At 57.0% G+C, this 11940-nt stretch overlaps 2 protein-coding genes across 4 annotated transcripts; both read right to left on the reverse strand.

Moving 5' to 3' along the window:
• Positions 1-3524: 3524 nt before the first annotated feature.
• CUNH19orf67 (chromosome unknown C19orf67 homolog) lies at positions 3525-8003 on the reverse strand. 2 transcript variants are annotated; one of them, XM_021250396.2, is made up of 6 exons: positions 6734-8003; positions 5515-5644; positions 5319-5419; positions 5052-5237; positions 4256-4390; positions 3525-3849 (listed from the first exon to the last, which is right to left on the reverse strand). In XM_021250396.2, the coding sequence occupies exons 1-6, from the start codon at positions 7051-7053 to the stop codon at positions 3675-3677; spliced, it is 1047 nt and encodes a 348-aa protein (XP_021106055.1). In that variant the 5' UTR covers positions 7054-8003; the 3' UTR covers positions 3525-3674. The 2 variants fall into 2 exon arrangements, with proteins under 2 accessions (XP_021106055.1, XP_004872526.1); XM_004872469.4 differs by having other exon boundaries at positions 5500-5644.
• Positions 8004-8143: 140 nt separating this feature from the next.
• Positions 8144-11405, reverse strand: Samd1 (sterile alpha motif domain containing 1). 2 transcript variants are annotated; one of them, XM_087201594.1, is made up of 5 exons: positions 10007-11405; positions 9335-9611; positions 9136-9232; positions 8931-9042; positions 8144-8854 (listed from the first exon to the last, which is right to left on the reverse strand). In XM_087201594.1, exons 1-5 carry the CDS (start codon positions 10949-10951, stop codon positions 8696-8698), a joined length of 1590 nt encoding a protein of 529 aa, XP_087057720.1. In that variant the 5' UTR covers positions 10952-11405; the 3' UTR covers positions 8144-8695. The 2 variants fall into 2 exon arrangements, with proteins under 2 accessions (XP_087057720.1, XP_087057719.1); XM_087201593.1 differs by having other exon boundaries at positions 9317-9611.
• Positions 11406-11940: the final 535 nt, after the last annotated feature.

Raw genomic sequence — 11940 nt, forward strand, 5'->3', positions numbered from 1 at the left:
TGCCCCCTGGCGGCGCGGGCACAAAATATGTCTTTCCTGCAGAAGCTCGAAAGCTGCTTTCTAGACTTCAAGTTTTATGGGTGTCAACAGCGTGCTCAGCTCTGGGTACCAGCTAGACAAAGGTCACATGAGCTGTTCTTGGTCTAGAAATGTAAACAATACCTTTAAAAAAAAAAGGCTGGGGATGATGAAGGTTCCAGCTCCCCCTAGATAGCAGCAGTTCCTGGTAATCCTCCTCCACCACACATCTTTGCTCACTATCAATAAGCAAGACAGGGAGCAGGGGCACAGTTTCTGGTTTCCAAAAGCAATTGGAAGCCCAGCCAGGTGGCGCATGACAGCTACCTTGGAGGCTGACACAGGAGGATTGCTGGGGCTCAGGAGTTCAAGGCCAGCCTGGGCAACATTAATGAGACTCTGTCTCAAATGTATACAGCAGCAACCCAGCTATAAAAAAAGAAATCTAGAGGCCAGCTCAATGGTAGAGCAGTTGCCTAGCATGTTTGAGTATCTGGTCCTGCCTACCCCAAGGCCTTTGCACGGAGCTAACTTCTCAGCCCTTTAAAAATTTTTTTGAGACAAGCTCTCCCTAAGTCACTAATTTTCCCAGGCTAGACTCCAACTTGCAATTCTTAGTGAGATGCTGTCTCAAAATTAAAAAGAAGACTCTGGGTTCAGTTCTCAGTACAGAAGAAAAGAGTCTTGGCGCTAACTCTGTCCTCTGCATAGGAACAGCAGGTGTCTAGTGAAATAACAATGAATAAAATGTAGAGAGGAAACACAGGCATTGCACTCACCAGCAGCTCAGCTCACCCCACCAAGGGTCCATCCTGAGCTGTCATCCACACACAGACCACCTGCCTGACCATAACTCGGGAAGTGTAGAGACAGAAGCAGAGCCAGAGCTGCCAAGATAAGATGTGGAAACAGAGCCAGTTCTTAATTCCCAGGAGGGAGCTAAGAACTAATCAAGGAAAAAGTGGACAGGACTGTTTATGTATAGACTGGAGATTTTCTATCTTTCTTGAATATTAAACCTAACTGAGGTCCCCTATGCCAAATAAATCAGAATAGGGGGATAATGATGACAGGTTATTTTGTTTGTGGGGGTTATAGGGATCAAATCCAGGGCCTTGTTTCTCGTGTTTGTGTGCGTGTGCGTGTGTGTGTGTGTGTGTGTGTGTGTGTGTGTGTGACAAGGTCTCAGTATGTAGTTCAAGGCTGGCCTTGAACTCACTAGGTAGCCCAGGCTGGCCTTGAATTCTGTCATCCTCCTGCCCCAGCCACCTGCTGGGATTACAGGCATGTGCCACCATGCCCAAACAAATCCAGGGCTTTGCATGTGCTTGGCAAGTGCTGAGAAAAGTCCTCAGCCTGATATCAGTAGTTTTTAAAGCTCCTCGGGTTCACTGGGCACTGTGGTATAGGCTTGTAGTCCTAGCTACTGAAAAGTCTGAGACAGGAGGATCACAAGTTCAAGGCCAGGACATCCTGGGCAATTTAGTGCAACCCTGTCTCATAAGACTAAAAGAAAAGGACTGGGGGGTATAGCTCACTGGCAGAGCACTTGCCTAATATGCTTGAGGCTCTGGGTTCCATCCCTTGAACAACAACAACAACAACAACAACACTTTCTTGAGTCCCAGCCCAGACCTAACGATGAAACTGCAAAACTGCATGTGACTCTGACATACACTAAAGTTTGAGAATCATGAGTGCAGATAGTTCCTGAGAAAACAGGACCCAGGAAATCAAGCTTGTTTCCTTCCTCTTCCAGTACTGCCACCACCCACCAGAAATCTTTCGTTTGTAAGCAAACTATGGATTAGGCTTGTGGGAGACAGGTGAAAACTGCTTGTGGCTTATCTGAATTGAGATGTGCTCTAAGTGTTACACGCGCAGCAGATTTCAAACACTAGGTGCATACACACAAAAGGAAACCATATTAATGTTCTCGCACAGGTTATATGTTGAAAGCAATCTTTTAGATATATTGTGTTAAAAATATCACTAAAATGAATCTGATCTTAGTTTTACTTATTTTTGCAGTGCAGGAGGTTAAACCCAGGGCCTCACATATGCTTAGGGGGCACTCTGCCATTGAGCTGCACTCCAGCCATTCTTTTCAAAATGTGGCCACTAGAAAATTTGAAATTACCTGTGACTCACATTTGTGGCTCACTTTCTAGTGAGCCAGGCCAGTCTAAAGAATCTTACAGCTATGGGGAAACTCCAGGGGCCATCTCGACTCAGCATCAGGGAGCCTCAGAACCCCCTGAAATCCTCTAGGTCAGGATAAGGATTAAAAAAAGTAATCCTTGACAGTCAGGAAGGGTCACCGGAAGCCCTGCTGTAAGAGAAATGAATTTGGTGTTCAATCCTGACTTGTTCACTGTTCACATCCATTTTTCTCATCTGTAAACTGAGATTTAGGATAAAAATCTATGCCAGGGACTATTAGGTAAGTGACCACTTTGCTCAACAGCACATAGGGGAGGTGAAAGGTATGGATAAAAAAATTAAGGTGTATTTTGTCCATATACCAATTTTCCATGATGAATGTAATCATTATGTACTCCAAACATGCACAAATAAAAAACAAACGCATGGCTCTGGGTCTCTTACTCTGATCCTACAGGTGCCAGGCAGCTGGATGCAGTAGCCTACAGCTGTAACCCCAGGGCTCTGGGAGGCTGAGGCAGGAGTATCGAAAGTTTGAGCCCAGCCTGAGCAACTTTGTGACTTAAGAGTTTTTTCCTCAAAAATAAAAAGGGCTGGGGATGTAGCTCAGTGCAAAGGGCCCGGGTTCAGTCCCCAGTACCGGAAAAATAAAATGCCAGGGGATCTAAAAGCTGTTCCTCAATGTAAAGAGGGGGCCTCGCAGCGGTTGACACCCAGGTGAGGAAAGACCCATTCCCTCGCAGGGGGCCAGGAGCGATCCAGGCGACCCAGTTCGAGTCCAGTCTCCTCAACTCGCTCACCAGAGGACTTCTCCCACCCAGGGTGGGGTAAGACTTAGAGCTCACACGCTGAGGTTTCTTAGGACCCTCCCCAACCCCGTCTGTGCCTTGGACACCCCGAAAGGACAGCGACCTGTTGGTCTCCGAAAACCAAGGGCTGGAAGAGAAAAGTCTTCATTTGACCCTTGGAGAACCAACCCCTGAGCTTTTCCTAGGGCGCTTCGGGAAATGTAGTCTTTTGACACTAAAAAGAAACCACTTCCGAGTCAGAACACCGGCGTGGGCGTGGCCCTAAGGCTCTTCCTCCAGTAGGCGTAGACTTTCCCTGCTACCAGAAACTTGCGGTTTCCTGGCTTCCGGTTATTGACAGGCCCCGCTACTTCCCCTTTTGCGTCTTGCACGCCTTTGCGCATGCGCCTTGCGCTCGTCTCCTCTATTGGCTAAAGAGGGTTTGCATTTCGAAGACTACTTTTCCCAGAGGGTGGTGCGAGGGGGTGGGGAGCCTGTCCGTCCCAAGGGGCGGGGCGGGGCGCGGCGCTCGGACGGACGCGGAACCTGTGACCTCTTTCTTTTATTTAACACAAAACTCGGTGCCCACAGCTCACTTCTTCTCCGCCCGAGCAAGGCGAGGCTGGGCTGCCCTTGGAGCAGGAGCGACACCTTGCCCTGCTCCTGTAGTTCGGAGCTGGCAAGCCCTGTTCCCCTGCTCCTGGTTCAGGACCCCTGCGCCGCCCACCCGGAGGGCCCCGCGACGCTCCGGGGCTGCTCGGGCCCGGCCTGGCCCGTGAGCACCTGCAGCAGCAGGTCGGTGGCCAGCATGTGGGATGGCTCCTCGAAGCCGATGATCAACAGCTGCTGGTAGTCTCCGGGCGGCTGCGGGCATGACACCCTGGGGGCCGGGACATGCAGGGGAAGTGAGTGCCCCTGGGCCTCGGGAGCCCACCCTTAAGGGAGCCCAAACAGGCTTTGTTACCCCGGGGGGTGGGAAAAACCCTGGGGAAAGTGGCTTCCTTATTATGGAAGAAAAAGAGTCAGGGCTTTTGTAGGAAGTTGAATAACTGGCCCTGACTCGGCCAGTCACTGTGCTATGTGCCCTTGGGCAGGTAACTTAACCTCTCTGATTACCTGTTCACGTCTTTGTAAAATGGGGCCTGTAATACAAATCTCAGTAGATTGTTAGACTCTGTATTAAACACTTAAGAGCACAAATAAAATGCCATAGTTGACACCAAGGGAAGTGAAGTGCTGGAATGGATGGTGAGCCCAAACCCATCCTGCACTGCCTCAGCTCCTACCATGAATAAAGGTCATCATCAGCTGGTCCTAGGGATACCCATCGGCCGATGGACCACAGCTTCTGGATCTGGGGACATGAATTGGCTGGACTCTGGCCTGTGTCCTCCCAAATGTCTCGGTAGCACAGGAAGTAGCTAGGGAGGGGAGAGGGACAATTCAGCTGAGTGGTGATACTGTATTCTGTTGAAGGTTTTATTTTTGGAGGTGAAGCTAAAACTTATTTGAAGTTGCCCTGAAGTTCTCAGGTAGGGATGTGACTCAGTACCAAGGCCTCAAGCCTAGTGTGGTGGTGCATGGCTATCATCCCAACACTCTGGAGGCTGAGGCAGGAGAATCACTGAGTTCCAGGCCACCCTGGGCTACATAGTGACACCCTGCCTAAAAAGAAAGAAAACCCCCCAAACAAAGTTTTTTCTCCCTCCCAGCTCACTTTTTTTTTTCTTCAATTTTTTTTTTTTTTGGTACTGGAGATCGAACTCAGGTCCTTGCTCACTTCTAAGAAAAGACATTTTTATGGGAAAGTGAGGTTAAGGAAAAAAAGGGATGGTAATGGGCTGGGGATTTAGCTCAGTGGTTTCGCCGCCTGCTGCGCAAGCACAAGGACCTGAGTTCGATCCCTGGTACCAAAAAAAAAAAAAAAAAAAAAAAAAAGAAAGAAACGGTAATGGCTGGGGGTGTAACTTGGTGGTAGAGCCTTTGCCTAGCATGCTTTTTGCTTGGTGGTGGTGGTTTGGAGGCCCATACTGGCATTGGGTATAGAGAGGGGAGGCCTTTGATTTGGTAGGGAGAACTCACTAATCTACATGGGAATTCTGCCCCTGGCTGCTGGGCTTTGTAGTAGTTTCTAGGTTCCAGCGCATCTTCTTGTAGAGGTATCGGGGCTGGCGGCTGGCAGTGTAGGCAGCTGGGGTGCAGTATCTGAAGATGGACACTTCCTGGAAAGGGCTGATGGAGAATCTCCCACAGAAGAAGCAGGAGATGCTGGGAGGAGACGGGAGAGTGAAAGATGAAGCTGGGGCCTGGGCTCTGCTGAAGCCCTAGGCAGGTGTCAGGCCCTCTTACCTCAGGGGATTGGTCTCCTCCAGCTCCACGAAGCCACAGGAGGCGTACATGAGGACCAGCTGCTCCAGGCACAGGGTGAGCTGCTGGGAGATCTCCAACAGCTGCAGAGAAGGGGGTAGTGAGCCAGCCCGGCTGGGGAGCCTTAGCCCTGAGCCTGGGCCCTGGAAGCTGCTACACGCACCCCTTTCCGGACTACCTCCTGCAGGGCTCCATGGATGGGAGGCATGCTCCTTGCTGCGGCCTCTAAATAGAGGAAGTATGGTTCACACATCCTTAAGAAGGTGGGCATGGCCCTTGCCAGCTGTTCCTTCTGGACCTGGTCCCTGCTAAAGGGAGAAAGGAGTCTTTACCTGGGATGCCTCCAACCCCCTATTTCTCCCATTCTACTCACCTTTTATTTGTATCCCTGTTCTGGCTTTTGTTTTTTTGTCTTTTGGAGACAGGGTCACACTTTGCAGTGCAAGCTGGCCTTGAACTCACTATGTAGCCCAAGCTGGCCTTAAACTCACAGCAATCCTCCTGCCTCAGCCTCTTGAGTACTGACATTCCAGGTATGTTCCATCTTGACTGGCTTTTTAAATTTTTGGCCCAGTACTATGGATGGAAGAGCTCCCTACCCACCCCCATCTTGCCTCCCTGTTATAAGATCCCTTGGTGTCAGGCCTTTCTCAGGATATCTTCTAGGTCCACCTGCATCAAAGCCATTCAGAATTCTTGTTAAAACCCTAACACCCAGCTGAGGGTGGTGACATGGCACACGCCTGTAATCCCAGCACTTGGGAGGTTGAGGCAGGAGGATTGCCAGGAGTTCAAGGCCAGTCTAAACTACAAATTGAGACCCTATCTCAGAAAAAACCAAACGAAACAAAAAAGTTAACACCTGTGTTACATAACTGCCTTTTGCTCAAAACTGCAAGGTGCAGCCCAGAAATTTAGAGTTTAAACCAGCCTCCCAGGGGATTCCAATAAGACTCTAAAACTGAGAATCAGTCTCCTTTGCCCTGCTGTGGGGATCGCATTATTCACATTGGGTGGTTTCAAACTGGTAGCCCCCGGGGCCAAATCTGGATCAGATAGTCTTGGTTTAGCTGGCACACAGTTCCAAATCTAAGCCAGCATTTACACACTCAGAGGAATGTCCTTTGGCTGTGACAGCCCAGAGGCCTGTGCTGCCTGTGCCTCGGACATACCCCCACCCCGGGTTCTGCACACCAGATTCCTCCTCAGCTAGCTTCATGGTAATTTTTTTGACTGGGACTTGGTGTGGGCTGCCTGCCTAGTCTGTCAGTGCCTCGGACATACCCCCACCCCGGGTTCTGCACACCAGATTCCTCCTCAGCTAGCTTCATGGTAATTTTTTTGACTGGGACTTGGTGTGGGCTGCCTGCCTAGTCTGTCACCCCTTCCAGGGTCACCTATAGAGCAAGTAGCTTTGGAACTCGTCTGCCTTCTTGAGCAGGTAGCAGAGCTGCTCCGTGATGGGGCTGAACATTGCGTCCAGGGTCAATCGAGCTGAGGGCGGAACCGCAGGCCCTGATTCGGGGCCTGCAGCCTCCACTGCCACCTGTCCTTGGGCATCCTCAGGCTCCGTCGCCGGTGGGTCCTCAGGTTTGCCAGGTGGCGTGGACCACGAAGGGTCCCCGCAAGGCTGTAGCCCAGGTTTCAAGTCGTCCAGGGATGGCGTTTCTCCGGGGCCCAGCGGGGACGACCCTGAAAACCACGGTTCGGTAGCCATCTAGGGGCAAGGGGCGGAGACCTTCCCTTTTTAAGCCTCCGCGGCGCAAATTTGACCCCGCCCTGTGGGATGGGGATGTGTAGGAGTGGTCGGACCCGCAGCGGCCGCCTTCCCCTAGCCTGGCCTCAACCTCTCGGCCGGCCCCGCGGGAAGAGTTCGCCTCATTTGAATTCCGGCTCGTGCCCAGACTCCGCGCACCTGCGCGCTCTGGGCACCTGGCACGTGCAAGGGGGACAGTGAGGCCGCGGAGCCTGCTATCTGTGTCCTGGGGGTGCAGGGATCTCAACGTGAATCCAGATGGGAAGACTGGAGATGGGAGGATGGGTGTCGACGTCTAGAGAAGCCCAGGCTATGGGCCAATAGCGTTGTGCACTGGGTAAGGATGGGCAATGTCCCAGTTGTTCCTGCTAACGATAAAAATTCCTTTGGAAGGTTTTTCCTAGCCCACGACCTATCAGTCAGTCCCTGGACGGTGTCCCCATTCAGAGCGCAAAAGGCAGACAGACAGGTTCATGGTGCAGCTATGAAGACAAGGACATTAATTATGTTCAAAGGCTCTGGATAAAGGCGGTGACAAGTGTCAGACACCACCTTGTGTGACCTCCAGCGTCTTTGCTGTGTGGCCTTCTCTATAAACTGTTTTTCTTTTTGGTACCAGGGATTGAACTTGGGTCCTTGTGCTTTCAAGGCAAGCGGCGGAACCACTGAGCTAAATCCCCAGCCCTATAAACTCAGTTTTTATGAGCTCTTTGTCTCATCGGGATGCAGAGCGGATAACCAAGAAAATGCTCATAAAACGTGTTCACTGTTAGTCACTCAACCAGCATTTGAGCAGCATTTGTGCCAGGTGGCTCTGGACATGGAGAGAAGACCAAAGTATTCCAGCCTGGAACCATTATTTTTTTTTCACTGCCAGGACCTCACCAGAGCCACACTGCCCAGCCTGGAGCACTTACTCTTAGAGCTGGCTGTGAAGCAGCCCCATCAGGCCCCTTGCTGTGTCCCCAACAGTTTCTGTCCTACCCTTAGGGGCCAGTTGGAGGCTCTTCTGTGCCCCTCCCCCACTCCATTCATAAAATGGACTCTAGTATCTTTTTCTTTCTTTTCCTTTTTTTTAAAATTTTATTTAAAAAACCTTCGGTGCAATATTAAAAAGCAATACAGCCAGCTGGAGCAATGACTGACAGAAAGGAGAGGGCAGACAAGACCCAGGACCCCACCCAGCTGTTCCCCAATCCTCCTGTGGCTGGAGGCCAAGGGCAGCAGGCTGGAAAGGGGGCATGGGTGGTGGGGGAGGGAGGCGACCACCCACCAAAATGAACAAGCAGAACAAAACATTTATATAGGAAACATCTGGCTGAAAATGATTTTGGGGAAGCCAAAATTTTTTTTTTTTTTCCCAAAAATGTCCTTGGGTTGGGAGGGGGTCGGCCTCCTGGAGTCCCACCCTATACTCCACTGTTGGGGAGCAGAGGATATGCAGGGGGCAGGTGTGTGTGAGAGACAAAGGGAGATGAACGGAGAGGCGCCCCTCGCCGGAATCTGTCACCAGGGCCCCAGGTGCCCTAGGCAGCTCCTGGACTCTCCGGGGCTTGGGTGAGATGGGAGTTGGAATGGACCTCGGGAGGGCAATGCCTGGCACTCAGCCTAGAAAACCATCAGGGTCATCATCTTCGAAATGGCCTTGCTGAAGCACCTTGATGTGGTGCTCGTAGATTTTGAGGGCTGGGCCCAGGCGGATGGAAAGGCCGGTTAGCACGTCTGTGCGCTGCATGAGCAGCAAGGATTTGCCGTCGATCTCCTGAGCAGGACAGAGACAGAGTCAGAGCATGCCCCACAGGCCTTGAGTGTAGGGGAAGCCCTGGGTGTGGACTCACCTGCTCCTGGAAGGCAGTGGCCTGCTCAGGGAAGCCGGCCTCAGTGAAGTACTCTACCACGTCCATCACCGTCCACTCCACCGGGTCTGCTGGCTTCTCCTTGCGCCCGGGACTGCAGTGAAACATATGGCTGGGTGACTACCAATACCCTTCCTCTTGTTCACACCCAAGCAGTCCCCCCAGGTCCTCGGAATCCACAACTTACGGACAGCCAAAAGGGGTCCCATCGGCCCCAGGGAGGGCTGGCTTTCCTGGGGGCAAAGGCACAGGGGACGGGGAATCTGGCCCAGTGGCAACAGAGGCTGGGAAAGAAAAAGCAGGAGCCTGTGACATTGTCCTGGGCTTCCGTTCCTGCCCACCCGGCACTCCCCCTCCCCAATCCTTACCCGATCCTCCTTCCTTACTCATGGCTGCCATGGAGAACACCTGGCGGGTACCACTCCCCGGTGCCGGTCCCCGCCCTTCGTCCTGCCCCGCGAGGGGTCCACAGGGTGTCCACTCCTTGACCCTCTCCTTAGCGCTCGGAGGGCCACGTTCACCATTAACCTGGAGGTGCTGGGCACCTGCAGGACGGTCACTCTCGGGCACTTCTGAGCCCTCAGACACGTCATCTTCATCATCTTCGTCGTCTTCATCTTCTTCTTCCTCTTCTTTCTCAAGCAGTCGCTCTTCTCCTCCTCTCTGAGACCAGGGAGAGAAGCAGGCAAGGTTGGTGGATCCTGGGATCCTGGGCCGAGTCGCATGACCCAAGCCACCTTTAGTAACAACACGGAGTAACTTTTGTATTCACTCCGTGCCAGGCTCGGTGCTCACACAGCCCTCCGCAGCCAAACCTGGATAAAGTAGCTCCACAACCCCAAGGGGTCGCTACTGTGATCCAGCCGCGCTGACAGCGGTGGAAACTGAGGCTGAAGGCAAATGGGAGTCCCTTGCCAAGGTCACTATGAGGGGAGCCCGCTGGGGACGCGCACACGGCCTGCCCCCCCCCCCCGCCGCCCCATTCCTCTCCGGACGCCAACTTCGCCCGCCCGCCCGCACCTGCCCGCCGCGCGGCGCCCCACTCCCCGCGCGCTCACCTTGCTCCGCGACGCGCGGGCGCTGGCAGCCGGCGGGGCCCGTCCGGGCCTGTCCCCGCGGGGCGGCGCGAGCGCTCCGAGGCGAGTGCGCTCCAGGCGGCCCCGCGCCGCCGCCTCCTCCTCCAACAGCCCTTGCACGCGGCCGCGGGTCAGGCGCCCGCTTGCGCCGCCGCTGCCCCCGAGGTAGCGCACGACTTCCCGCAGGCTCACGGGCCGCGCCGGGCCCCCCGCCCGCGCCGCGCCCCCCTCCGGCGGTGGTGGCTGCTGCTGCGGCTGCTGGGTCGGCGCCGGCGGCGGGGTCGGCGGCGGCGGCGACAGCGGCGTCTCCCGGGCGGCGACGGCGGGCGGGGGGGCGCGGCGCTGGCCGGCCAGGGGCGCCACGGCCGGGGACGCGGTGGCAGGCGCGGGCGGCGGCGCGGCCAGGGGCGCGGCCCGCTGGGAGCGGGGGCCCGGCGGCGCGGGGCCGGGCGAAGGGGGCGCTGTGGCGGCGGCCGCGCGGGGCGCCCGGGCCGGGGCGGCGGCGGCGACGGGCGCGGGCGGTGGCGGCGGCGGGGCGGGCGTGGGCGGCGGCGCGGCGGCTGCTGCTGCCGGGGCCCCGCGGGGGGCGCGCGGCGGGGCGGGAGGGGTGGCCCCGCGGCGGGGCGGCTGGACGCGCGCCGCGTTGCGGTACGAGATGCTCCCCTTGTAGCTGACCCGGAGCACGGCGCGCTGCTGGATCAGTTTCTCGAGCTCGGCGCGCGTGCGCTCCGGCTCCGGGCCGTGCCGCCGCCGCACCATCCGGCAGATGCGCTCCAGGTCCGGCCGCGCCTTGCGCGAGCGCAGCGAGTCGATGGTGTCCAGGATCCACTCTTGATAGTGCGGGGACGCGGCGGACGACGAGGTGGCGGCTGCCGTGGTGGCGGCCGCCGCCGTCTCCGGCGGGGGTAGGGCCGGGGGCCCCGCCATGCCTCCCGCCCGGCCCGGCTGCACCGTGCGCGCTGCCTCCCTCCCAGCGCGGCGCCCCCTCCCCGCGCCCCGCGCCGCTCCCCGCCCCGCGCCGCTGCCCGCCTCCTCCGCCTCCCCCCGGGGGGCGCAGCGCCTCGGCGGAGCGGCGGCGGCGCTGCTGTTTCTTCGCAAAAAAAAAAAAAAAAAAGAGAGCGAGAGAGCGCGCGCGAGAGAGGGAGCGAGAGAGAGAAAAAACAGTGAGAGAGAAAGAAAAGAGAGAGGAAAATATGCACACACTCACTCACTCGCACGCACGCACACACGGCCCGCTGGTGCTGGGCGCGCGCGGGGCCGGGATGCGAGAGCAGGAGGAGGAGGGAGGGAGCGCGGCGCGGCGCGGCGCGGCCCCTCCCCGCCGCTGCCGCTGCCGCTGCCGCCGCCGCCGCCGCCGCCGCCGCACGCGCGCCCTGCGCCCGGGACACCCGGCCCCCCCTTCCTGCCTGCCTGCCCGCCCTCCGCCTCCCGCCACCCGCCTTCCTCCCTCCCACTCCACGCGCCCGCTTTTAAGGTGGAGCCCGGGCCCCCCGCCCGCCCCTTTCCCCTGCGCTCGCTCTCACTCCGGCGCGCCCCGGCCCCCCCCCCCTCCGTACAACTCCCGCGCGCTTTTTAAGGAGGCGCCGCAGAGTTGGCGCCGGGGCGGGGGCGGGGGAGAGCGGCGGGCGGGGAGGGGGAGGGGAACGCGGGGGGAGGGGAGGGGCGGGCGGGGCGGTGCTCGGCCGCGCTCCAGCCATTGGGCGCGGAACCCAGACGTCCCTGGCGCCCAGCCCCCTCTCCACGCCTCCCGCGCGCTGCGCTCCGAGACCGCACCGGCCAGGAACTCGCCGCCCGCTGGCCGCGGCTGTCGCGCTTCGGGAGCGCAGCGAGGTCCCTGCGGCGCGCTGGCCCAGCCCTGGGGATGCAGGGTGGAGGGTGCACAGGACTCCCTCTACCCCGCTTCGGGGGCCGCTCTC

The sequence above is a fragment of the Heterocephalus glaber genome, unplaced genomic scaffold, assembly GCF_053883595.1.
Source record: "Heterocephalus glaber isolate CG9 unplaced genomic scaffold, H.glaber_assembly_v1.0 deba00001760, whole genome shotgun sequence".
NCBI classification, from domain to species: Eukaryota; Metazoa; Chordata; class Mammalia; order Rodentia; family Bathyergidae; genus Heterocephalus; species Heterocephalus glaber.

Bases quoted from the DNA above. Each gene is read 5' to 3' on its own strand.
- CUNH19orf67 (XM_004872469.4), bottom strand. From the start codon at position 7,053: ATGGCTACCGAACCGTGGTTTTCAGGGTCGTCCCCGCTGGGCCCCGGA. The intron at 5,238-5,318 runs GTAAGAGGGCCT...GTCTCCTCCCAG, and splicing joins GAGGAGACCAATCCCCTGAG to CATCTCCTGCTTCTTCTGTG. The intron at 4,391-5,051 runs GTGAGTTCTCCC...TCCCCTCCCTAG, and splicing joins CAGAATTCCCATGTAGATTA to CTACTTCCTGTGCTACCGAG.
- Samd1 (XM_087201593.1), bottom strand. From the start codon at position 10,951: ATGGCGGGGCCCCCGGCCCTACCCCCGCCGGAGACGGCGGCGGCCGCC. The intron at 9,612-10,006 runs GTGAGCGCGCGG...CCCTGGTCTCAG, and splicing joins CCCGCGCGTCGCGGAGCAAG to AGAGGAGGAGAAGAGCGACT. The intron at 9,043-9,135 runs GTAAGTTGTGGA...GTTTCACTGCAG, and splicing joins GGGACCCCTTTTGGCTGTCC to TCCCGGGCGCAAGGAGAAGC.